The sequence below is a fragment of the Oryctolagus cuniculus genome, chromosome 14, assembly GCF_051225735.1.
Source record: "Oryctolagus cuniculus isolate XC-2025 breed Fujian yellow rabbit chromosome 14, ASM5122573v1, whole genome shotgun sequence".
NCBI lineage: Eukaryota > Metazoa > Chordata > Mammalia > Lagomorpha > Leporidae > Oryctolagus > Oryctolagus cuniculus.
In genome coordinates, this window is record NC_142880.1 from 31440964 (window position 1) to 31468841 (window position 27878).

General features: G+C 38.7%; 1 protein-coding gene across 29 annotated transcripts in view; it reads left to right on the plus strand.

Moving 5' to 3' along the window:
• Positions 1–27878, plus strand: part of FER (FER tyrosine kinase) — a 428569-nt gene that overhangs the window by 91158 nt on the left and 309533 nt on the right. For all 29 annotated transcript variants that reach the window (XR_011381953.2, XR_016220600.1, XR_016220599.1 and 26 more), the window contains 3 exons: positions 1924–2061; positions 2591–2710; positions 14624–14746. Coding sequence is in view for 23 of the 29 variants with exons in the window: in XM_070056512.2 (XP_069912613.1) it covers positions 1924–2061; positions 2591–2710; positions 14624–14746 (381 nt within the window). In the remaining 6 variants the exon portion in view is untranslated. The remainder of the gene's footprint in view (positions 1–1923; positions 2062–2590; positions 2711–14623; positions 14747–27878) is intronic.

The window sequence follows — 27878 nt, forward strand, 5'->3', positions numbered from 1 at the left end:
CCCTCTTCTTAAAATAGTGTCTCATCAGATATTTCTGTAACATTTGAAGCTAACATTGCCTGAAATAGTTTAAAGCTTTCAGTTTTATCCAGTGCTCTCCTAAAATAAAGCTATTGAGGGGAATTTCATCATAAGAAAGTCTTTGTAAGGATTACTTTCTTATGAGCAATAATTCTGGAAAAGAAAAACAGGCCCTGCCTTGTATTTATATGCAAGATAAGCCTGTCCTTGTACACTGTTGTTGAGGCCTCTAACAACCAGGGGTGTATTTTCACAGCATAGTATTTTTAACTAGGACCTCTGGTCTTTGTGAAAAAATAGCTTTTTGCATTTTTTGTTTCTTAGATCAGGCTAATAATTTTTTTTAATTTTAAATTTTTTAAAGATTTATTTATTTGAGAGAGAGCGTTATAGACTGAGAGAGGGAGAGAGAGAGCAAGTCTTCTATCAGCTTGGTTCATTCCCCAAATGACCGCAATGGCATGAGCTGGGCTGATCCAAATCTAGGAGCCAGGACCTTCTTCCTGGTCTCCCACATGGGTGCAGGGGCCCAAGCACTTGGGTCATCTTCCACTGCTTTCCAGGCCACAGCAGAGAGCTTGCTTGGAAGAGGAGCAGTTGAGACAAGAACTGGCACCCATATGGGATTCCAGCACCAAAGGCAGAGGTTTAACCTACTGTGCCAAAGTGCTGGCCCCAGGCTAATAATTTTGATGACATTTTTGTAACTGACTTGAGGTCTGGAGGAGATTTAGATGTCACTGAAGGAATAGAACCAGTTGAGCTAAGTATACAGAGAAGAGCCAAGAAGTAGGCTCTTTGGAGTGGTAGACACTGGAAGTGTATATTAAAGAGAGAAGAGTCCATCAGAGTTCTGTGCTATAGATCCAAACTTTGTATAAGAATATTTAAAAATAGAAAGTAATCAACAGGCCGGCGCCGTGGCTCAATAGGCTAATCCTCCACCTTGCGGCGCCGGCACACCGGGTTCTAGTCCCGGTTGGGGCGCCGGATTCTGTCCCGGTTGCCCCTCTTCCAGGCCAGCTCTCTGCTATGGCCAGGGAGTGCAGTGGAGGATGGCCCAGGTGCTTGGGCCCTGCACCCCATGGGAGACCAGGAAAAGCACCTGGCTCCTGGCTCCTGCCAGGATCAGCGCGGTGCGCCGGCTGCAGCGGCGGCCATTGGAGGGTGAACCAACGGCAAAAGGAAGACCTTTCTCTCTCTGTCTCTCTCTCACTGTCCACTCTGCCTGTCAAAAAAAAAAAAAAAAAAAAAAAAAAAAAAAAAAAAATAGAACGTTAAGTTTAAAAAAAAAAAAAAAAGAAAGTAATCAACAAATAGAATATCTGTTTGAAAAAATAATGCCTTATTCTATATAATCAGTTGCAATTATTTTATTATGCCAGGTGTAAATTATTAATTTATATATTTTTAAAAGATTTATTTATTTTATTTGAAAAGCAGAGTTACAGAGAGAGAAGGAGAGACAGAGATCTTTCATCTGCTGGTTCACTTCCCAAATAGTTACAATAACCAGGCAGGGCCAAGCCAAAGCCTGCAGCCAGGAGCTTCATCTCTGTCTCTCATGTGGATAAAGGAGCCCAAGCACTTGGGCCATCCTCCGCTGCTCTTCCAGGTGCACCAGCAGGGAGCTGGATTGGAAGTGGAGCAGCGAGGACTCGAACAGGCCCATTATGGGATGCAAGTGTCTCAGGCAGCAGCTCAACCTGCTGTGCCACAGTGCCGCCTGCTAATTTGAACATTTTTATAATCCCTATGTTTTATTCTCCAGGTATATGAAATAAGGAGGTATGTGAAGCTACCAGCAGTCAATATTGATATTGATTGTTCTGATTCCTTTAGGGATTTCATTTCTGTTAATAAATCCATAAAAATGCTGTAACATTTTATTTTTGTTTTTAGGAAAGGTATATTTGATGAATACAGCCAGATAACCAGTCTTGTTACAGAGGAAATAGTGAATGTCCATAAAGAAATTCAGTTATCTGTTGAACAGATAGATCCTACTACAGAATACAATGATTTCATAGATGTTCACAGGTATGATTGTTCATTTCTCTTTAAGAACTTTTGACAGTATTTATTATTTCTCAACCAAATAATAAATAGTATTTCAGAATTCATTAAGACATAGAATATTTCAGATTAATCTGCTTTTGATTTTCAAAGTCCTTTCTCAGTAATAACTGATTTACATGATATTTAAAAGTTTGTCAAGTATTATTGTACAATTGCTTATTTTCTTATTAACATTTATATAATAATATAGTGGTTTAGCATGTGTGTTAAACTTTATTATGTGCTAATGATTTTTGAATGCAAGAATTTAATTTTTATACTTATTGCCATTGTGACAGGAGTAAGCAGATAATATCTGCTTACTACAAATGAGTGAACTATGGCTAAAGTTGCATGACTATGATTTTCACAGTTAGAATTTAATTTGATTTATATTATTTGTGTTGACTTTGTTAAAATAATTTACAATTACCAACAAATACTGCTGTGTAATAAGATATATTAAGATAGTATACTTAATTAATGAAAATTATTTGACATTCTTTGCTAGAACAACAGCTGCTAAAGAACAAGAAATTGAGTTTGATACTTCCTTATTAGAAGAAAATGAAAACCTTCATGCAAATGAAATCATGTGGAATAATTTAACAGCAGAGAGTTTGCAAATAATGTAAGTATTTAGAACATGAAAACAGTTTAAGTATTAGTACTGTTGTTGCTTTGTACTTTATCAGATTTAAAATTCCAAAAAATTTTTCCAAGTAATGAAAAGAAAATTAAGTTAGTTTGACCAAGGTAACATGTTTTGAGAAGTATGTTAATTCTTCTGATTATCATCACTTCTTTAGATAATTCTGAAAAATCAAAGTTCTGTGTGATATTACATATTCATTTGCCCAGTTATTGCTAAGATCTTATATTAGAATAATTTTTAAATCATATTTCATTCTCAAAATTCATTGGCAGAACCATTTTGGGAATATGAAGACTGAACAATGGAGATAATAGTCATTGAAGTCAGAGCAAGAAGTAGAAAAGTTTGAGTTTTTATTGGGCTGTTTTCTCTTGAGGCAGGGATGTCTTCTATTATGTGCTATTAAATCAGCTCCTTTTTTGTTTCTGTTGCATAAAATTTTAAAGGAGTTTTGAGAAGCCTTGTTGTGTTTTTTAGTACTTACAAACACTGAAGGTGATTAATAGTATATATTGAATTCAGAGAACCTAATGAAGACACTATTTTAAAGATTTAGCCTATCCTTATTTTGTTCAGACACAAAGCAACATGCTTGTTAATAAGCCTTTTATGTGCCTGTCTGTATTAGGACAATAGCTACACATAATTATGCACTCATTTCCTTTTGGTGTTGGATATGGGCATGCCATTTCATCTGTTGAAATTTTACCTCAGTTGACTCAGCCAATAGTTCTCATATAATATAATTAATTAATCATCTATTTTTTGTTGTTCAGTTACATTGTCCTGTGGTGGTAAGAAAATTAACTAAAGTAGGATCATGGGGTTAGCTCTTGGAAAGGTATTTGAAATCTTTAAAGCTGGCCAGATGTATTAAAGGAACTAACAAGTTATGGTTCACATATCACTTGTACAAGACAAAGGGATAATTATTATTATAGACTACTGTTCAGAGGAATAGATGCACAGGACTACCCTGCATTAGAGAGCTGTTCTTCACAGCCATATTGAGATTCTTAACACTGCTCTCTAAGTTTTGATGTCTTCCTCTTTGACTGTTGACTTTGACCATTGACATTTCACCCATCTCTAAATCAGTAGTTCTCACCAAGGATGATTTTGTCCTACAGAGGACATTTCACAATGTCTAGAGACATTAGCTTCAGATGCTAACTATCCCTACAGTGTATAGGACAGCCTCCCATAAGCAAGAATTATCTAGCAAAATTTTCAGTAGTATGGAGATTGAGAAACCTTGCTCTAAACAGTAGAGTTAAGTACATACCACAAAATGGCTGGTGATGGCTGGCAGAATTTCTCAATTCCTGCACAGTGAAATACTCTGTGTCTCAATTCATGTGCTATTTGGTGAAGGAATACAGTATAAATTATTAAATTACTCCTTTTTTTCTATTATCATTTCTGTTGCTCCCGGATAATCTATTCTTTTATTCATCAAAGTATGTTTACTACATGTCTAAAATTGTAAGGGTTAATACCTTCAAGGATTTTATAGTGAGTTTGGTAATTTATTTTAATAAATACTCAAAGCAACATATTGGTGTTGAAAAATGTAATGTGGTAAAATTAAAAATTAGTACCTTTAAAAGCGTATGTAAAAATCAAATATATTATGACCTACGAAGAATTTGTTTTCAGGGTATAATGAAAGCAAAATTAGTTATAATAGATCATTATTTCTTAATTATGATGATGAAGCAATGAGCAAAAAAGTAATAAGGGTAATAAATATTTGATAATATGGTAGAAGATTTAATTTCTTATATCTTAATTAGGCAGAATTTTAGATACATTTCAATAAACAGTGTTTGTATTTAGGAAATGAATTTAAGATTAGGAATTTTTCTAGAATTTTATTTAAGAAAGAGCTTTTCACTATGTCTACTGGCACTGTTAAAGGTAAATCTAGTACAATTTGGGACGTGCTCAATCTGACTTGCCCCAAACGGTAGAGTTAGAAATGTGCCAGGGGATTCCAATTCAATCTCATCAAGGTGGCATGTACCAATGCCATCTCACTAGTCCAAGTGATCAATTTCAGTTCACAATTGATCATAATGATAGGACTAAGAGTCAAAGGGATCACATAAACAAGAATAGTGTTTTCAAATACTAACTGATAGAATAAAAAGGGCAGAGAACGATCCAACATGGGAAGCAGGATACACAGCAGACTCATAGAATGGCAGATGTCCTAAACAGCACTCTGGCCTCAGAATCAGCCCTTAAGGCATTTGGATCTGGCTAAAAAGCCCATGAGAGTATTTTAGGCATGGAAAGCCAAGACACTCTGGAAAAAAAAAAAAGAAGAAGAAGAAGACCTAAATGAAAGATCTCTGTGAGTGAGATCCCAGTGGAAAGAACAGGTCATCAAAGAAGGAGGTACCTTTCTCTGAAGGGAGGAGAGAACTTCCACTTTGACTATGACCTTGTCTAAATAAGATCGGAGTCGACGAACTCAGAATACTTCCATAGCCTTGGCAACTCATGACAAGAGCCTAGGGTGATTACTGATGCCGTAAACAAGAGTGTCAGTTTGTTAAGTCAACAACAGGAGTCACTGTGCACTTACTCCTCATGTAGGATCTCTATCCTTAATGTGTTATACAATGTGAATTAATGTTATAACTAGTACTCAAACAATATTTTACACTTTGTGTTTTGGTGGGGATACAAACTGTTTAAAGCTTTACTTAATATATTCTAAATTGATCTTCTGTATATAAAATGAAATCTTGATGTGAATGGGAGGGGAGAGGGAGCAGGAGATGGGAGGGTTGCGGGTGGGAGGGAAGTTATTGGGGGAAAAAGCCATTGTAATCCATAAACTGTACTTTGGAAATTTATATTTATCAATTAAAAGTTAAAAAAAAAGTTAAATCTAAAGTAATTTCGTTAAAACACATATGTGAAGATACTTCAAATAGCAGAAAATGGAATTTAAAGATCTATTTAAAGGTGAATGTTTAGGAGAGAAGTGAAGATAACCATGTCTCCTACTGTAGTTCCCTGGTTGATACACAGCTTTGTCTCCTGACTCCAGCTTCCTGCTAATAATGCAGACTCTGGGAGAAGGCAGTGCTGGCCCCTGTGGCTGGGTTCCTGCCGTCTACACAGGAGACCTGGAGTGACTTCCTGGCTCCCAGCCTCAGCCTGGCACAGTGCTGGCTGTTGTGGGCATGTCGGGAAGGGAACTGATGCATCGAAGCTGTTTCTTGCTCATTAAAAAAAAATTATTGTTGTTATACCAACTTGAAATCCATGCATAGATATTTCATTATACCTATTTTCTGTGAACTTTTTGAAGACACCTAGTGTGTATTTTGAGGATAAGTTAGAAAAGTCTTTTTAACCACAATATTATTGCTTTGAAGTTAAAGAGCTTTTCATTCCTGAAGGCATAAAATTGTTAATTTAGTTATTGTGTCAACCTTATTCTAATTAAAAAAATGAACAGATAATTCTTGGTAAAATAATTATAAATGACTGATAATCCTTAGAGAATAGTTCGGCAAATTATTCTGTTGGGCTAAATTATCTTTGTGAAACTGTACAGATTATTTAGCCCCTTATGATGGAAATTAATGATGTGATATGTACTTTACAAAGTTACTACCTTTTCTCTACTTGAATATGAGGAGACTTCAGATAGTTCATGCAAAGTATACATTATCTTTTAGTTCCATTTTCCTACATATTTTTTGAAGCCCCTTGTATATATCATAAACCATTCCATCATAGTCTTTTTGTGTATATATTTAAAAAGGTGGGTATATATAGAAGAGTTAAACAATTATTTTTAGGCTTGTTTATTTCCTGTTTATAGGAACTTTTTTCCATGATATCTTACCATGTGGTCAAGGGCTATTTCTCAGCTTGGATAACTTTTAGCACTGAACACCTGAAATTGTCTGACTCCTGTTACATGGCTTTTGGATGCATTAGCTTCAGGCTTCAATCTGAGGTTGCTTTTGTTGTTATGTACAGCTTCTGTCCTTTCTGGCCAATAACCTCTCCTTTCTACCTCTTTTTTAAAATTTACCTTCTTTGCCAAATGCTGAAGAGATACTATACTTCATTGATTTTTTAATCATCAACTTATTAAAATCATATATATATAAATATTTCTTCTCAACTAATCACTATTTAAATGAATAATTTGGGACTAAGGAATTTTAATTCATTAAATAAACTGCAAAAATAAAGGCTATAAAAATTTTCAACATTAGAAGAATATATTCAGGAATAGGCATTCTTTATAGTGGTTAAAAGCCACTTGGGACACCCACATCCCATATTCAATTATGTGAGTTTGAGTCCTGACTTTGTTTCCAATTCCATCTTCCTGCAAATGTGCACACTGGAAGGCAGCAGGTAATGGCTTAAGTGATTGGCCCCCTGCCACCCAAGTGGGAAATTTGGTTGAGTTCCCAACTCCTAGCTTTAGCATGGCCCAACCCAGGCTGTTACAGGCATTTGAGGAATAAATCAATGGATAATATCTCTCTCTCTCTCTCTCTCTCTCTCTCAGTTTATTTCTGCCTTTCAAATAAATATTAATAACAAAAAAGTTTTAAAAATTTTGTAAAATACCTATTATATGGTTTTTGTCATTTTTGAATGGATGTGGCACTCACATTCATTATTCATTGCCAACTTAAATGAAGTTATGTAATCAGCACATCAGTCATTTAATTATGGAAAATTCTAAGACTATTCTAAAGTAATGTGAGCAATAATGTGTGTACCAATGAAGTAGTTTTGATTAATTTTAGCAAAATGATAGATATTTAAGGTCTTTAGGTTGACTTAGGTTCTTTGTTGACTATTTTCTAGTTTAAAACAAGATTCTCTTTATTATGAAATATTATAACCTATTAGTAGGAAATACATTTGAGTTCCAAAAGATTGTATAAAATGTATAGTCATGTATTCTAAACCAAGCTCAATCTCAGGCTTTGTGTTTCCCAATATACTTTTCTTTTTAAGATTTATTTATTTATTTGAAAGTCAGAGTTACACAGAGAGAGGAGAGGCAGAGAGAAAGAGAGAGAGAGGTCTTCCATCCGATGATTCACTCCCCAATTGGCTGCAATGGCCAGAGCTGTGCCAATCTGAAGCCAGGAGCCAGGAGCTTCCTCTGGGTCTCCCACGTGGGTGCAGGGGCCCAAGGACTCGGACCATCTTCTACTGCTTTCCCAGGCCATAGCAGAAAGCTGGATTGGAAGTAGAGCAGCTGAGACTAGAACCGGCGCCCTTATGGGATGCTGGCACTTCAGGCCAGGGCGTTAACCCGCTGCACCACAGCGCCAGCCTCCCCCCACCCCATATACTTTTTAAAATTTAAAATCATGATGTTTATAATAGAATATATTTATAATATAATAAAAATAAGAATATTTTAGTTTTAAGATTGGTAATTTTCTGTGTGAAAAATGATCTTCTTCAAGGTCATAAATTAGCAATTTGTACTTCTCATAAGCTAAATCCAGTTTGCTGCCTGTTTTTCTATAACCCATGAGCTAAGATTGCTGGAAGGGAGAGAGAGAGGTCTTCCATCTGCTGTTTCACTCACCAGATGGTCACAACTGCTAGAGTTGAGCTGATTTGAAGCCAGGATCCAGGAGCTTCTTCCAGGTCTCCTTGTAGGTGAAGGGGCCCAAGGACTTGTGCCATCCTCCGCTGTTTCCAGGCCCATTAGTAGGGATCAAAAGTGGAGCAGCTGGGACTTGAACCTGTGCCCATATGGGATGCTGGTGTTGCAGGCCAGGGTTTTAACCTGTTGCACCACAGTGCCAGCCCCTGTTGTTAACATTTTAGGATGATTGAAATAAATCAAAAAGAGAATTACTTTTCAAGACACATGAAAATAAAATAAAATTTAAACATCAGGATGCATAAAGTTTTATTCATTCATTTACTTGTTGTCTATGGGTAATTTCCTGCTACAATCGCAGAGTCAAGCAGTCATGACAGACTGTATGTGGTACTCTCATTGCTCCGCACTGCTTCTTGGTACAGTACAAATCACAGTGACACAGTTATAACCTAGTACTAGTTTGAGTGCCTCCCATATAAGGATATGTAGCATTTTATTTACTTCTTGCCTGTCATATCAAAGCAGGAAGAGAAGAGAAAATGGATTTCAAGTGTTGCATTTTTCAGGCACAGCTGAGTGTGAATCTTTTTGTTATTGAATTAGGTGGCAAAGCTTAGCATTTATTATGTAATTATTCTATTTTTGCTAAGCACTGAATATACTTACACTCATGGATAGATATTGGTATTTGCTCCTAACAATCTGTGTGAAAAGACATTTCCAAAGATGAAATACATAAAATCTCACTATGTATGCATTAACAGTAAACATTTACAATTGATTTTTAGTAAGAACTTTCTTTTAACTCCAGTGAGGAAGTCATCCTTTGATGTCCATGGGGATTGGTTCTAGGATCCCCCAGAGATACCAAGATGCATGGATTCTTAAGTTCCTGGTAGAAAATGGGGTAATATTTGCATATAACCTACCCACATCCTCGCATATACTGTAGGTATATTATTTATAATATTTAATACTATATAAATAGTTGTTATACTATATTGTTTAGGGAATAATAACAAAACTAAAATATTTTTATGTTAGTAAAGACACAATTTTTTTATTTCATATATTTTCTATCTGTGATTGATTGACTCCATGGATACAGACCCCATTGATGTAGAGGGCTAGCTGTGATACCATCTTTGAAGATTTCCATCTTTCTCATTTATAGAATGGTATTACAATAAATTATATCTTATTATTATTGTAGTTTTGAATTTGCCAATAAAGTATTTGTGAGTATTTCTTTTCTCTTTTGTATTTTAATACCTACTTAATATCCTTGGTTTTGCCTCTTGGTGGCAAAATCTAAAATATTTACTCTGCAGACCTTTAGAGAAAATGTTTGTTTACTCCTGTGATGACACTAGTTTAACCTAGCTAACAATGTAAGCCAACTTTATATTTCATTAGAATGTCGAATGCGCAATAGTCCCTCACCTCCTAGACAGAACCTTTGAACCTGGTTTAGAAAGCCTATTTTGGCTGCCTTCCTGCCCACTCTTAGCTCCAGGTTAATCTCTTAAGGAATATATACTTTCAGAGTAAGTTGGGAAGATGAGGAAAATGTAAAATATTAGAAGGATGATGACATGTTAGGAGGACAGTTTGGTTAAGGTAAATGAAGAAGCTGTATGGAAGAAAGCTAGTGGATTTGTTTGAGTGGAGGTGGATTAGTTTGGGTATTAGGAGCTGAATATACATATTTAACAGAAACCCATGGCTTTTGTTTGGTTTAATAGGAGCCAACTGTTTAATCTTGAGAGAAGCTAGTAAAGATTTGTGTCATGGAATAGAAAGTCAGCCATAAAATGCTATGCTATTGCAATTGTGTTTTAAGTTTGAGGTGGCAAGAAATACTTTATTTCTTCAATTTATGTTGCAGTAATTTAGACAGAAGTGTCAGGCAACTTTAACCTTTATTCCATTTCGTTATTATCCAGATGTCACAATTAAAATGACATTACAGGAAATTTCACTAAAGAAACAAAGCAGTTGAGATTATTTGTTTGGTGAGCTATTTATAGATATTTAGGACATTGGTTTTCTCTAAGAGTGCTGTAAGTTTTAGATAATACTAGCCAATGATTTGACATTATATAAAGAGTTATATAAGAAAACCTCCTATTATATATAACAAGTGTTTTAGTCTTTATATCTTTAAATACGATGAAGTTTTCAACAGTTGCTTGAATAATGCATGCAGATGATAAAATTTGCAAAATCTGGGGCCGGCATGGTGGCATAGGTAAAGCCACTGCCTGCAATGCATTCCTTGTGGGCACCAGTTTGTGTCCCAGCTGCTCCACTTCTGATAGTGACTCCCTGATAATGGCTTTGGAAGAGCAACAGAGTATGGCCCAAGTTCTTGGGCTCAAGCACCTACATGGGAGACCTGGATGAATCTCCTGGCTCCTGGCTTCAGCAGTACCCAGCCCTGGCATTTGTGGCCATCTGGGATGTGAACCAGCAGATGGAAGATCTTTCTCTCTGTAACACTGACTTTCAAATAAATAAATAAATCTTTCAAAAAAAAAAGTCTACAAAATCATATGAAATTGTAATAAAGGATGAGTATTCCTTATCCAAAATGCTTGGGACCAGAAATGTTTCAGATTTTGAAATATTTGCATATATACAATGAAGTATCTTGGGAAGAGAATGGAAATCTAAACGCAAAATTCATTTGTGTCATATACATATAGTCTAAAGATAATTTTATACAATATTTTAGCGTATCTGTGTTTTGATTGTAATGTGTTACAGGAGGCCAGTTGTGGAATTTTCTACATGTTTCATGTTGGTGCTCAAAAAGTTTTTCATTTTGGAGCATTTTTTTTTAATTTTGGAATTTTGGATCAGGGACTAAATCTGTACAGTGAAAAAAAACCAAAATACTCCTTCCTCCTTTTTGTAGACTACTTCTCTCTATTATTGCTTTCTAGGGTTACTACTTGAAAGAAGCTTATGTGTCTTTCCAGAAATGCGTATCGAGAGTACAAGCATATACATGTACATAAATTGTTTTTAATTTTTTAGAGCATTTTACTGGGGCCAGTGTTGTGGCATAGAAGGTAAAGCTACCACCTGCAGTGCCAGCATCCCATATGGGCACTGGTTCAAGTTCTGGTCGCTCCACTTCTGGTCCAACTCCCTGCTAATGTGCCTCGGAAAGCAGAGGAAGATGGTCCAGTCCTTGGGCCCCTGCACCTACGTGAGGGACCCAGATGAAGCTCCTGGGTCCTGACTTCAGCCTAGCCTAGCCCCAGCTGTTGAAGGCATTTGGGGAGTGAACCAGCAGATGGAAGACCTTTCTCTCTCTATCTTTCCCTCTTTATAACTCTGCCTTTCAAATAAATAAAGCGTCTCTTAAAAAAACCATTTTATTTCAGAATAGCTTCCTGTTTACAAAACAAAACTTATGATGTAGTAACACAGAGTTCCCATACACCCCTCACCCTATTTCCTCCATAAACATCTCATATTAGTGTCTGTCAAAATTAATAGTTTTCTTGATGTAAATGTGATTAGTCTATGCATACTCTTTGCATTATCCTCTATTCTTAACCTGTTTGAAACCTTCCTAATGGTGTATTGCTTGCATGTAACATAATTTAATTTAGCTAGTTACTAGTGGATATTTAGGTTATTTCCAGTTTTTTTTTTCCTATTGGAAGAGATGAATCCAGGTTTTGTCAGATCTGAGGCTTATAAAACTGGGAAGCACCTTTAAGAGGAACTATACAAAATTACAGAATTAAGTATAGAATCTTGGAAGGAATCATGCAAGTGAGGTGTCTGAAGGTTTGGTGTCGCAGTCATCATGATGCATTCATCTTTGCTTGTTAGATTCTATACAGTTCTTTAGTAAACATCCTTGTGCTTACATATTTGTGTACTTGTGGAAGTACACAAGTATTCTACGAGATGGAATTACTAAAACAGAGCATATTAGTTGTTGAGACCATGGACTCAGGATATAAGGTGCTAATAATACTGGCTGTTCCACTTTGAGCTCTGTGACTTTGGACTAGATGCTAATCTCTTTGTGACATAGTTCCTCATAGATAAATGGATGTAATCATAATATTATTGTAAAAATGCATGCATTTAAAAGCCTTTTATTTTTAAAGATTTATTTATTTACTTGAGAGGCAGAGTTACAGACAGAGAGAGGAAGAAACAGAAAGGTCTTCCATCTGCTGGTTCATTCCCCAAATGGCTGCAACTGCTGGAGCGGAGCCAAACCAAAGCCAGGAGACAAGAGCTTCTTCCTATTCTCCCATGTAGGTGTAGGGTCCCAAGTAGTTGGACCATTTTCTATAGCTTTCCTAGACCATCAACAGGGAGCTGGATTGGAAGTGGAGCAGCCGGATCGGTGCCTGTATGGGATGCCTGCAGCGTAGGCAGGTGCTTAAGATACTACAACACGGCGTCAGCCCCAAAGCCTATTTTTAAAGTATTTAAAATTGAGCTTGGCCCTCAGTAAATGTTAAAGATTATGTTATTTTGTGAAATTTTTTCGATAGGGTCGTTTTATGACATTTAAGTAGTCTTTATGATGATACCATGATATTTAATTTTAACAATGTAAGGGATAAAGCCATTTCATTTCTATTTATACATGAAACAGCAGTTACTATAATATTTACAGATGAAAAATAAAATAGTGACATGAGAGTAAATAGCGTTTTGAAATTTGCAAACTCTGTATATACAATTTATTATGTCATCTGTGCATAAACTGTAGTTACTACTATGTTCTCTTTCACTTAATTTACATTCGTCAGGTTTTTAGGGAATAATGGTAAGAAAAGGAAAATATTTTTCCCATGGAATTTTCATTCTTGTGAATCATCTGTCTTTTCTGCTTTGTGTATGTCTAGTAGAATGTCGTTTTCCTGAAGGCAATCTTGTTATCTTGTTTGTTATTGTATCTCTAATGTCTAGAAGAGAATCTGATACACTAAAAATGTGCTTAGTAAACATTTGTTTATATAAAGAATGAAAGGGTTGAGAAGAGAGGTGAATGAAAAAATAACCATGAAGAGAAGACAAAAAAAGTGTGAAACAAAAGTTCTAACAGAGGAGAGGAAAGCAATGAAGAGAAAGAAAACAAATTTTTATTAAATTCAACGTGAATGAGATAGGCATTTATAAACTCATTCAAAATTGATTTTTACATAATTTCTAGTTTCATAAATTATGTCATCTGTGAGTACATTTTATGTATTAAATTCTCTTCAAATCTGTGTAGAAAATGTTATTAAAAGAGTTCCCTGGGGGCCGGCGTTGTGGCATAGCAGGTTAAACCTCTGCCTGTGATGCCAGCAACCCATATGAGTGCCAATTCAAGTCCCGGCTTCTCGACTTCCAATCCCGCTCCCAGATAATGGCCTGGGAAAAGCAGCAGCAGATGGCCCAAGTGGTTGGGCCCCTGCACCCGCGTGGGGCACCTGGAAGAAGCTCTCCAGGTTCCTGGCTTCTGACTGGCCCAACCTGGCCTTTGCTGCTGCCATTTGGAGAGTGAAGATTCTCTCTCTCTGTCTCTCTCTAACTCTGCTATTCAAATAAATAAAGTAAATCTTTTTTAAAAAAGATTTCTCTGAAGATATAACATATGCAAATATACTTGATCCAGTCAAAAGGCTGAGAAGTGATAACATAGGCAAATAATACTAATTTCCATTTTACTGAATGTCTGCCGAGTATGGTCATTCTATACATTTATTTCATTTGATGATTAAAAGAATAGTATGAGGCAAATGTTACTGTATTGAAATTACACATGAGAAAATAGATTAAATGAACTTAAGAATTTGCAGGAGTCTCAGAGAAAAAAATGGCAAGGTCAAAATATATGTATATTTTTCTCTGAAAACAAAAGGCCTGATCTTTTCTCTATAAACTCTTACTGGGAAACGGCAGATATTCATTTACTTTAGTACTCTTTTCCCTTCTTTCTGTTTCTGTATTTTCTTTTGATTAACGAAGACTCTTAGACCACTATCCAAGAATAGCTACTGTGATGTTTAAAGTGTTCTTTTCTGTTCTATTCAATAAGGGAGCCATTAGCTATGTCTTTTGCTTTAGCATTTGAAACGTTGCTAATACAATCAAAGAACTGAATTTTTACTTTAATCTAGCTAATTACATATAACTACTGTTTGGGCCATTGCAGCCTTAGGTGTTTGAATGCTTTTTGCTATGTGTACAGTCAATATAATTAGCATGTTGATTGATAATGAGAAAATTGTTCATTCTAGGTTGAAAACTTTAGCAGAAGATCTAATGCAGACCCAGCAGATGCTTTTAAACAAGGAGGAGGCTGTCCTGGAGCTAGAAAATAGGATTGAAGAGTCTTCTAAGACATGTGAAAAGAAATCTGAGTGAGTAAAAAAAAAAAAAAAATTTTGAACAAAGGAAGTTTAGTTGATGTAATTTTAGAGAAATACTTTAGTTACATGATACCATGTACTATTAATGAAAATGGAAATTTTCATTTTAAGTATAAAACTGTGTAGTTATTTTATGGACTCTAGAAAAGTGATTCTGTGTTTATATAAATATAGTGTACTGATCATATCTTAATGTTTCAAAAATTTGAATTGTTTTCCAAAAATCGTTTGTTAAAAGCTGGCCTTACTCACTTGCATCCTTTCGCCCCAGACTCACCATGAATTCCTGTGTTAAAAAAAGTGGCAGACGATTATTATCTAGAAATTAGCTTCTCTTATGTTAGAGGGAATCAGATAAACAAGGAAAAGAGTAATCTGCTTCACCTATAAAAGTCGCTCTGAGATGTACTGTGTTGTACTGTTGTTTGCCTTGCTGATATTTGGATTTGTAACTGTGTTCTTGGGTCCTCTAGTTTTGCCTTAGTGTATTCTTGTCTTTTGCTTTAAAATTTAAATTTTGCCTAACTTTTAGAATTTCAAATCTGACTTCAGTAATTGCTTCCATCTAACACAGTGGTTGCTGGTTTCTTTAATCTTGACTGGGCCTTTTTTTTTTTTTAAGATTTGTGGGGAGCAGCTCGGACTAGACTAAGTTACTGGAATTAAGACTTATTCTATGCATCTGCTCTCCTCTGTGGGGAGCAGCTCGGACTAGACTAAGTTACTGGAATTAAGACTTATTCTATGCATCTGCTCTCCTACAATATGGCGCTGGGAGAGGAGAAAACAGCTTCTACCCAGCTGCCTCCAGTTCAACCAATAAACTGTAGGACTTGCTCCTGATTGGAGAGCAGCGTACTCGGCGTGTGGGCAGCCGAGTTAGGATTGGCGGAGGAGGACTATAAAGGAGGAGAGAGACGGCATGCACCAGGAACATCTATGGGGAACATCTAGCTGAAGGAACACCTGTGCAGCCCCCGAGAGAACCGGCCGGCGGTGTGCCGCTCCCCTGCGGAAGTGGGGAATGCGGCCAGGGGGAACTGCCCTTCCACGGAGGTGGAAGGGATAGTAGCCAACCCGGGAAGAACCAGCAGCAAACCCGGGGAGGGCCGAGCAGACGAAAGAACAGCGCAGGGTCCTGTGTTGCTCCTCCACGAAGAGGGGGAGCGACATAATGGTGCCGTGACTCGGATAGGAAACCTAGGACGGATAGAAAACTTAGGAGGGAAGAAACGTGACTCGGATAGGAAACCTAGGACGGATAAAAAACTTAGGAGGGAAGAAACGGGAAGAAGTGGAAATTACCGGAGAGAGAGACTAGCAAACAGCCTAGGGAAAAGCCGGACGAAAAAGGAGCCGGAAGAAGCTATTGAAAGCCTAGGCATAGACTCAGATACGGACTACGGGGGGAAGCTGGGAGAAATCTCTAAGGTCGAAAGCGAAAGTGAAAGCTAGAACAAACAGACTTGGACGCGGACTGTGGGGAGAGGCCAGGAGAAATGAGGGAGGAGTATTGTTGGAGGAAAGCTTGGGAAACATACCGGGTAGAGAAAAATGTTAGGGAAATTGAAGCCGCGGGGGGCAGGCCGAGGCGGAAACGAAAGCCACTTTGGGATTCTCAAGTTAGCCCGGGAATAGGGGGCGAAAAGTTGAAACCAGAAGCTGAGACGTAAGCCAGATTGGGATCCGTCTGATTAGCCCGGGGAGCAAAGGACGGGAAGCCAAATCGTGGGGCGGAGACGTACGCCAGGTTGGAATTCGCCAGGTTAGTCCGGGGAACTTGGACTGAATGCCGGTGGTGGCGGAAACATTCGCGGAAGCCGCCGCGTGCAGAGAGAGCACGGGGTGTGAATAGATGGGGAACGCCGGGGCTGGCGCGAGGCCGTGGTGCGGGCGCGAAGTGCGTGGAGACCGCGGAGCGTGCGCGCAGAGCCGGGAACCCGCCTGCGGGGCGAGGCGCCGGGAAGCCGCGCAGAGCCGTGAAGCTGCCGCGGGGCGAGGCGCCGGGAAGCCGCGCAAAGCCGGGAAGCCGCGCAGATCGGAGAAGCGCGGGCTGAAGCGGCTCAGAGCCGGGAAGCCGCCGAGAAGCAGTCTCGGGGCGGGCGCCGGAAAGCCGCAGGGATAAGAGAAACAGAAGTTTTAGAAGTAAAGTGAGAGAAATAGGAATGCTGGAAGATAGAAGTAAAATGGGAGAAATAGGAATGCCCGGAGATAGAGAAATAGAGAAATAGAAAGGCCTCCCCTCAACATGCCAATGAGAAAGCTTGGATTCGGTCTGCCTGATTAAGTGAGGCGATGAGCACGATGAGCACCTGCGGGCAGCTAGCAGCTTATGCACCGCAGGTCACCGAAGATAGGCACGAATTAACATCAGTAAGGCTTCCCCACAATACAACAATGAGAAAGCTTGGATTCGGTCTGCCTGATTAAGGCGGTAAGCGCCAGCAAGCAGCTCGACCAGAGTATGAGCTGCAGGTCACCGAAGATAGGCACGAACCAACACTAATAAGTCTCCCCCACAATAAGGCAATGAGAAGGCTTGGATTCGGTTTGCCTGATAGGGCTTGTAAGCCCCTGCAGGCTCGACCAGAGCATGCGCTGCAGGGCACCGAACACAGGCACGCATCAGCACCTAAAAACCTCCTCACAACATGGCGAAGAGAGGACCCGGATTCGGTTTGCCTGATTGATAGGACTTGTAAGAGCCTGTGGCAACTCTAGCAAGTAGAGCAGAGTGTGTGCCGCGGGACACCGAAGACAGGCGCGTATCAACGCCAAAAAAATAAAAAGAAAGGGGGATCTGTGGGGAGCAGCTCGGACTAGACTAAGTTACTGGAATTAAGACTTATTCTATGCATCTGCTCTCCTCTGTGGGGAGCAGCTCGGACTAGACTAAGTTACTGGAATTAAGACTTATTCTATGCATCTGCTCTCCTACAATATGGCGCTGGGAGAGGAGAAAACAGCTTCTACCCAGCTGCCTCCAGTTCAACCAATAAACTGTAGGACTTGCTCCTGATTGGAGAGCAGCGTACTCGGCGTGTGGGCAGCCGAGTTAGGATTGGCGGAGGAGGACTATAAAGGAGGAGAGAGACGGCATGTACCAGGAACATCTATGGGGAACATCTAGCTGAAGGAACACCTGTGCAGCCCCCGAGAGAACCGGCCGGCGGTGTGCCGCTCCCCTGCGGAAGTGGGGAATGCGGCCAGGGGGAACTGCCCTTCCACGGAGGTGGAAGGGATAGTAGCCAACCCGGGAAGAACCAGCAGCAAACCCGGGGAGGGCCGAGCAGACGAAAGAACAGCGCAGGGTCCTGTGTTGCTCCTCCATGAAGAGGGGGAGCGACAAAGATTTATTTATTTATTTGAAAGTTAGAGTCACACAGAAAGAGAATGAGAGGCAGAGAGGCGTCTTCCACCCGCTGGTTCACTCCCAATTGGTTGCAATGGCTGGAGCTGAGCCGATCCTAAGCTAGGAGCCAGCAGTGTCTTCTGGGTATCCCATATGGGTGGAGGGGCTCAAGGGCTTGGTCCATCTTCCACTGCTTTCCCAGGCCATAGCAGAGAGCTAGATTGGAAGTGGAGCAGCTGGGAGTTGAACTGATGCCCATATGGGGTGCCAGCACTGTAGGCGGCAGCTTTACCCTCCACACCACAGCACCCGCCCCTTGACTGGGCCTTGTACATTTTTTGGTATCGTCCTGTTACAACTGGCTTGATTTATGAAGACTCTCAAGGAATTTGTGATATGATATATTTCTCTGTTCTTAATGTTTGTACTTTGCAAAAATTCTCCACTTTTCCCAAATCTCTGACTCTTTTATCTTTATCATCATAGTTAGCAGGTTGTCTTCTACATTGCAGATAAAACTAAAACATTAAGTGAGAGCTCCTGTATTTTCTGGAACTATATCTATAGTTCTATATCCTCTACATTTGTACCATTATCTTTCTTTCTTTTTCTTTTTTTGACAGGCAGAGTGGACAGTGAGAGAGAGAGAGAGAGACAAAGAGAAAGGTCTTCCTTTACTGTTGGTTCACCCTCCAATGGCCGCTGCAGCTGGCATGCTGTGGCCGGTGCACCACACTGATCCGAAGCCAGGAGCCAGGTGCTTCTCCTGGTCTCCCATGCAGGTGCAGGGCCCAGGCACTTGGGCCCACCTCCACTGCACTCCCAGGCCATAGCAGAGAGCTGGACTGGAAGAGGAGCAACCAGGACAGAATCTGGTGCCCCGACCGGGACTAGAACCCGGTGTGCCGGCGCCGCAAGGCGGAGGATTAGCCTATTGAGCCGCGGCACCGGCCTGTACCATTATCTTTCCTTATTTCAATAGACTGTTTCCTTGTTCTAAGACTATTTCCTGTGCCTTTTTTGTTATAACTCATCATCTCTTATTTTCTCAGAAAATTTGTATTATATTGTGTATTATGTTTACCTTTTCTTATCAATAAGATTCTTGCACTCAATTTAAAAAGATATTTGACTTCTAGTAACAATCACTATCTCCCTGTACACCCTCTAAAGCCCCTTTTTTAATTTCCGTATTTTTCTCCACCTACTTTCTTTGACTTCTGCTATCTTAGTATAAATGTATTTTAACAGTGATTATTGGGGCCAACGCTGTGGCGTAGCAAGTAAAGCTGTCGCCTGCAGTGCTGGTATCCCATGTAGGTGCCGGTTCGAGGCCCAGCTGCTCGGCTTCTGATCCATCTCTCTGCTATGGCCTGGGAAAGCAGTAGAAGATGACCCAAGTCCTGGCCCCCTGCATCAGCATGGGAGATCTGAAAGAAGCTCCTGGTTCCTGGCTTCGGATCAGCGCAGCTCCTGCTGTTACGGCCAACTGGGGAGTGACCCAGCGGGTGGAAGACCCCTCTCTCTCTCTCTCTCTCTCTCTCTCGCTGTCTCTCCTTCTCTATCTGCCTCTCCCCCTCTGTCTATGTAACTCTGACTTTCAAGTAAAATAAACAAATCTTAAAAAAAATGATCATGCTCATTCATTTCCTCAATTCTCAATTTGTTTTCAGTCCACATGATCTGGCTTTTGCCCCATCACAATAGAAATAAGTATCTCTAAGGTCACAAGTGATCTCTTTGTTGGTTCATGTTTCATCTTTTCCCTTGGCCTTTAGAACCCAAGATGCCAGATCTTATTCCTATAATTCTGGACATTCCTTAGCAAATTCATTCTCCTCCAGTCAGCCAATCCATGTAAGTCATGGCCCTATGCTATGTCATTCATTTTCCTAAACTCTTTTCCTAGGTGATTTCCTGAAGATGACCCACATTTGTTACTTTCAGTCAGATTTTTTTCTGAACTCTGAGGCCATGTCAGTTACCTACCTAATATGTATTAGAAGTATCCTAATGTATTAGAAGTATCCTAAATTCCCCAAGTACAAGACTGACTTAAATCTCCCCAGCACAATGACCCAACACAACTCAACCTAATATAGTTCAGTCTTAGTATTTTTTTTACTATCTGTTCTTTCTGTTTAAAGATTTGTTTCTTTATTTCTTTTTAAAAATTAATTTATTTATTTGAAAGTCAGAGTTACACAGAGAGAGGAGAGGCAGAGACAGAGAGAGAGAGAAAAGTCTTCCATCTTCTGGTTCACTCTCCAGTTGGCTGCAATGGCTGGAGCTGTGCCAATCTGAAGCCAGGAGCCAGGAGCTTCTTCCAAGTCTCCCATGCTAGTGCAGGGGCCCAAGCACTTGGGCCATCCTCCACTGCCTTCCTGGGCCACAGCAGAGAGCTGGACTGGAAGAGGAGCAACCGAACTATAACCTGGTGCCCATTTGTGATGCTGGTGCCGCAGGCGGAGGAGAGAGCCATGGCGCCGGCCTGGGATCCCTTGTTTAAAGACAGTCATTCCATTTACGAATGCTCCACTCCCATGATCCAATCACCTCTCTAAACCCTGCCTCCTAATGCCATCACCTTGGGAGTTAGGATTTCAGCATATGGATTTTACCAGCATGTATTCATCCAGTCCATGGAAATATCACATTGGAATCAGTGAGTTTTTTGAAGGTGATATTGTGGGCCGCCGCTAGGCGAAGGATTAGCCTAGTGAGCCGCGGCGCCGGCCCACAATGAGGTTTTACTTCACCCCTGTAAGAGTTGCTTTCATACAGTAATCAAGAAACAACAAATATTCGCAAGGAAGTTAGGGAGGAGGTACTCTAATCGGCTGTTGGTGGGTATGTTAACTGGTACAGCCACCGTGGAAGACAGTAGGAAGATTTCTCAGAAATGAATATATACCTACTATATGACCCAGCCATCCCACTCCTGGGAATTTACCCAAGGGAACTGAAATCAGCATATGAAACAGTTATCTGTACCCCCATGTTAATGTCAGCTCAATTCACAGTAGCTGAAACATGGAATCAACCCAAATGTCCATCAACTGAAGAATAGATAAAGACATTATGGGATATGTATATTAAGGATTACTACACAGTGGTAAAAAAAAGTGAAATCTTATTGTTTGCAACAAAATAGATGAAACTGGAAAACATTATACTTAGTAAAATAAGCCAAGGAAAACTGAAGGCTTTCTAAGACCTATAACAAGGCAAACATGCCCACTTTCACTTTTCATCAACATAATACTGGAAGTCCTAGCTAGAACTGTTCAGGCAAGAGAATGAAATAAAGGGTATCCACTTTTAAAAGGAGGAAATCTTACTGTCACTGTTGGCACTCCAAAGATTCTAAACAAATTCAGTAAAGGATATAAAGTTAGTGTATGAACATCAGTAGCATTGTTATACATCAAAGGAGAATTACCTAAAAAGGAAATGGAGAAGCAATTCCATTTCTAATAGCTACAAAAAATAAAATAAAATACCTGGAAATTAAGTTTAGACAAAAAAATTGAAAAGATTTTTATAATGAAAATTATAAACCATTGATAAAAAATGGAAGACACTATGAAATATAAATGCATCCTATGTTGATGGATTAGTAGAATCAATACCATTAAATGTGCATATTACCCATAGCAATTTATAGATTTGGTGCAATCCCTATCAAAATACCAATGATAATTTTCACAGAGCTAGAAAAAACAGTTCTAAAATTTATATGGAAGCTTAAAAGACCCCAAACAGCCAAATTGATCTTCAGCAAAAAGAACAAAGCAACACTTAACTTTAAAATAAATAACCCAACTTTAGTAATTCAATCAGCATGATATTGGCTTTAAAGTGAATCATGATTCATTGAAACTGAATAGATACCCTAGAAGTAAACCCATATATCTACAGCCAAATGATTTTTGACAGAGGTGCGAAGGGTATATATTGGCAAAAGGGTAGTCTTTTTCATAAATGTTGCCTGAAAAATTGAATAACCACGTGCAGAATGAAAGTAGACCCCAATCTCATTTATAAAATTATCTCAAAATGGATTAAAGACCTAATTAAGACACTCGAAACTTTGAGGTTATTAGAAGAAACCTTAGGGAAACAATTTCAGGACATTGAGTCCAAGGATTTTCTGAATCAAACTCCAAAAACACAGGAAATAAAAAAAATAGACAAGTGATATTTCACCAAACTTAAGAGCTTTTGCACAGCAAAGGAAATAATCAAAAGATAACCTACATAATGGAATAAAATATTTGCAAGCTGTATATTTGATATTGTGTTAAAATCCAGAATATACAAAGAACTAAATTGATTTCATTAGCAAAAAAAAAAAAAAAAGGGCAATAGATGTAAGCAGACATTTAGTAGTGGAAGATGTACACATGGCCAACAAATATAGATGACAAAATGCTTAATATCATTAATCACCTGGGAAGTGCAAATCAAGACCACAGGGAGATACCACCTCAGTTCAGTGAGATTGGCTATCATGAAAGAGACAGAAGGTAGCAAGTGTTGACAAGGCTGTGGAGAGAAGTGAGCCACTGGGCAGTGTCAAAAGGCATGTAAGTTAACACAATCATTGCAGAAAATAGAAAACAGTATGGAGGCTCTTCAAAAACTAAAAATAGTACTACCATATGACCCAGAAATCCCACTACTGTGTATAAATCCAGTTGGTCTATTGTGGAGACATGGGTGTGTTCCTGTTTATTATTATACAGTTCACAATAGCCAGAAAGAGAAAGCAACCTAAGTGTGCACGCACTAATGAATTTGTAAAATGTACATATACACAATGGAATATTGCTTAGCCACAAAATGATGAAACCTTGTCATTTGCAATAACATGGATGGAACTGGATAACGTTTTGTTAAATGAAGTAAGCCAGGCACAGAAAGACAAATAACACATTACGTCACTCATCCATGGTAGCTAAAAAAATAGAGGATCTCATAGACATTGAAAACATAATGCTCTGATCCAGAGGCTGAGGGAGGAAATGGGGAGGAAGAATGGGGAAAAGGTTGGTTTCTGGGGACTAGACCATAACTAGAAAGGAACAAGGGGCACTGGGATTCCGTTGCATGTAGGATGTAGATTGATAATGTTACTTTATATTTCTCTGAAAACCTAGAAGATACAATTTTTCAATATTTTCACTGTAAAGAAATGCTAAATATTAGAAAGTATAAACGTATTCTTCCTGAAAATATCACATATTACCCCATAAATATGTACAATTTTTAGATGTTTACTTTTTTAAATAAAAACTTATTGGCACACTTGGCTAATCCTCCACCTGCAATGTTGGCACCCCGGGTTCTAGTCCCAGTTGGGGCGCTGGATGCTGTCCCGGTTGCTCCTCTTCCAGTCCAGCTCTCTGCTGTGGCCTGGGAAGGCAGTGGAGGATGGCCCAAGTCCTTGGGCCCTGCACCTGCATGGGAGACCAGGAGGAAGCACCTGGTTCCTGGTATCGGATGGGCGCGGTGCTGTAGCGGCCATTTGGGGGGTGAACCAACAGAAAGGAAGATCTTTCTCTCTCTCTCTCTCTCACTGTTTAACTCTGCCTGTCCAAAAAAAAAAAAAAGCCATAAGTTTTTTTTAATCTCACGGTTCTGGAGGTCAAAAGTCTGAAGTCAGGTGTTGGCAGGGTTCATTCCTTTGGAGGACTTTGAGGCTGAATGTGTTTCATGTTTTTCTCCCAGCTTCTGGGATGGCAGTGTCTGACATCACTCTGGCCCCTGGCTCTGTCTTGACGTGGTGTTCTGCCTATGTATCTCCTTTATGTATCAGATTTTCCTTTTATCAGGACAACAGGCATGAGGATTAAGAGCCCCTCCCACTCCAGTGTGACATCATCTTAGCTAATTACTTCTACGGTAACCCTGTTTCCAAATAAGGTCATATTATGAGTTTTCAAGGATTATGACTTGAACATAACTTTTTGAGGTACACAATTCTATCCATAACAGTATGAATATACTACAGTTTGTTTCATCATTCACTCTTTGAAATATATCTGCTTAGTTTCTAGTTTTTGGCTGTTAGAAATGAAGACACTCTAAACAGTCACATACAGGTTTTCTGGTGTGTGAACATAAGTTATAGCTTCTCTGGGGTAACCCAGGAGTGAAATTGTATGGTAATTTCATGTGTAGTCTTTCAAAAGTGGCCTTACATTCCTACCAGCAATGTGAGTGATCCAGTTTCTCTTCATCCTTGCCAGTATTTGGTGCTGTCATTATTTTTTATTTGAACCATTTTTATAGGTATGTAGTGATATCTCCTTATTGATTTAATATGTATTTTCCTACTGACTAATGTGGCACATCATTCCTTTGTGCTTGTTTGTCTTGTTGTGTTGTGTTTTATATCCACACTTTTTTAAATCCACTTTCTAATTGGATTTTTTTTAATGTTTTATATATTCTAGATCTGAATTTGGAAATCCTCTTTTCTTATCTCTAGTTTGTCTTTTCATTTTCTTGACAGGGGTCTTTCATAAAACAAATTTTAAACTTTAATGAAGTCAGTCCAGTTTATATGTTTTACCTTTTGTTATTTGTAGATTTGATGTCAAGCCTAATAAATCTTTTCCTGTATAGTTTTCAAAATAAGACAATTAAAATTTCCGCCTTTATTGAGGAATAAAATTATATCAGTTATACAGTATGATGATTTTGATATACATATGTTTTGTGAAATTGATTACCACACTCAATTTAGTTAACACATCCATCAACTCACCTAGTTACCCATTATTTTGTTTTGCTTTGTAGTGAAAACATTTAAGCAAATTTCAAGTATATAATTCATATGAACTGTAGCCACCATGCTGTACATTAGATCCCCTGAGCTTACTCATTTCATGAGTGGAAGTTCCATGACCACACACTTTCCTTGTCCTCTTGCCTCCTCTGGCCCTCGTAACTACAATACTACTCTCTCTCTCTCTCTATGAATTTAACCTTTAAAAGTTCCACATGTTAGATTATTCAGCATTTGCCTTCCTCTGTCTGACTGAGTGTAAAGCCTTCCAAATTTCATCCGTACTGTTGGAAATGGCAAGCTCTTTCTAATGGCTGAGTAATATTTCATTCTTCTATTATATGTCTGTCTATAATTTATCTATATATTCCACAATTTGTCCACTGAGGATTTTTTTGTATGTGGGCTTAAATTTTTTATACTTGGCACTTGTTCAAATGGCTCTTTTTGTAATATTGATTTGTTTTTTGTAAATTTGCCAAAACTAAGTTGGGAATACCTGTGTTGGTCTGTTTCTGGATTATCTATTCTGTTCCTGTGCCAACTTAGTTTGAAGAATAGGGGAAAGTCCATGTGTCAGCGTTCCACATACCACCTTCATGTTTTGAGAATTGCTAGAAAGGATTTTGGGACACAGTATTTAATTGTAATCTAGGCTAAGACTTTTTACAGTGATGGAATGTGGATCCACAGTCATATTATGAGAGAAAAAGACACAGACAGAAGCTGGTAGAACCTGCTTTCAGGCTTTCTTAGGCTGTCTCCTTTTCAAAAAGCACCACACTTCGTGCACTCTTCTCCAGCTTTAAAGAAAACAAAACAAAAATCAACAGTGTGTGTGATGGGACTGTCCAAGGAAACTCATCAGGGACTCACTGCCCCAGGAGGAATTTTATCCGGATCTAGGCCCCTTTTCTCTAGCACAAACCAAAATTCCAACTTTCCAACAGATAAGCAGTTGTTCAACCTAAACCACATTGTTTGCATAGTTCAGGCTCGCTGATAGTCATCCATGAGGGATTATTTTTATGCGAGTGTAAGGAACTCTTTGTCAACCATGTTCTCAGATACCAACAAAGCCAGCTTTGCAAGCATGCCTTTCTAAGGACAGGAGCTTCAAGCCTGCTTGGTTAACTCTTTTCTACAGAGTATTCTGTCTTTCTGGAAGCAAGAGTCCTTGTGGTGCAGATTTGTAGTCTTCCCAAAACTGTTCACTAAAACAGACATAGTAACTAGGATAACTCATAGGGAAAAAACTGCAAGAGAAACAACTCCATAGACAGCATGCTCAACATTGTAGATGGCAAGGTGTGTGTTAGTGGCTGAATGAGGAAGCAAAGGAAAGGGAAAAAAAAACTTGTTAGTCCCGAGAGCTGGATCTTGGAATGCTCTCAAGAGTACAAACACCAGTGAATAGTCATCTTTTCAGGGAAGAGCTCCCATTTCAGCGCAGAACTCCATGGCCAGGTCTGAACATTACAATTGAAACTGGCTAGGCAATCTGTGTTCCTAATGAGGGGGACAGAAAATGGGTTGTTCTAATGAGAGATTCATAGTATTAGTGATTCTTGTCGTTATGTGAATGTTTTAGGATCATTATGGGATGTCCTATTTATTACCCAAAGTAAAATAAAGATGAAATCTTAATGTATAAGGATTAGAAACACTATGAGAAGTCATTTTAAAAAGGAGAGCTCTTTCTCTAAGCTGTATAACATACTTTCTATAATGGTTTCATCCTGTCTTTTTGAATGAAACTGAAATATAATCTCTGTTAGGGATTGTATTAACTTCCTATTGTCGTTGTAGAGAATTGTCCCAGATGTAGTTAGATGTCAGAACTGATTCTAACGCGCCGCATCACAAGGCTTTCTCTGGAGGCTCTGGAGGACCATCTACTTCTTCAGTATTTCAGGTTTCTGCAGGCTTTCCGCATTCCCCTGCTTTTGGCCGCACATTGGAATGCTTTTTCTTCTGTTGTTTCCTTTGTCACATTGCCTTCTCTGAAATTGTCCCTCTTGTCTTCCTCTTACGCTTACAATGGACTCATCTGGACAACCCCCTTCCATCTCAACATCTGTAACTCATATCTAAGAATTCCTTTTACTTTATAAGGGAACATAGGCTAAAGGTTCTGGGAATAATGATGTAGCCATCTTTTGGGGGCCATTAACTTACCATAGATTAAAGAAAGAGTAAAATGTATGTTATTTATGCCTATTAGTAGTTGTTTTTTTGAATTACATTTGAATGTTCAATTAATATTTGCTTTTCTTCAATTGTGCTTCATTTATCATTTTGTGTTTCATTTTTGCCAAGCTTATTTTTATTCTTTCAGTGAATTTTTTTGCTTGCATTTTTCCATTAGTTTTTTTTTTTGAAACTTGTTTGCAAAGACTATTGATAATGGTCATGGTTTTAAAATCCTGTTATTTGCAACCAAAAATCTGTGTTGATTCTTCCTACTATTTTGAAATCACTCATCTCATTGATATTCCAGGTGTATATGAAAATGTATTTTTACCATTTTACCTCATATATTTTGAATTATTTCTTCTACTGTTGTCACTGCTGTTATTATTTTTTAATTCTGTTCGTAGTTAGAAGATACAAAGAAGAAACCTTCAGGAAGCTTTAAGTTCATAATGGGTGTAATCTTTTCCAAATTCTGGCCCTTATACAAATATGTTCATAAAAGTGATTGTTTTAAAACTTAGCCCTCACTAAAGAGATTCACTGAGACATAAACATTGCCAATTTATTATAAAAGAGCAATTGCCAACCAGCATGAATTTACCAAGAAACCTGTTTGGATTTAAAACATGGGTCACAAATTATTGGTTGATGATGATATATATGATAATTACCAGTTACTGAATTTTGCTAGTTAAAGTGGTCTGTATTCTGGACTTGGCTAGGTCTCATACAAATGTTCTTACTTATTCTCTTTTCCCCAGACTTCACTCTGTTCTCTA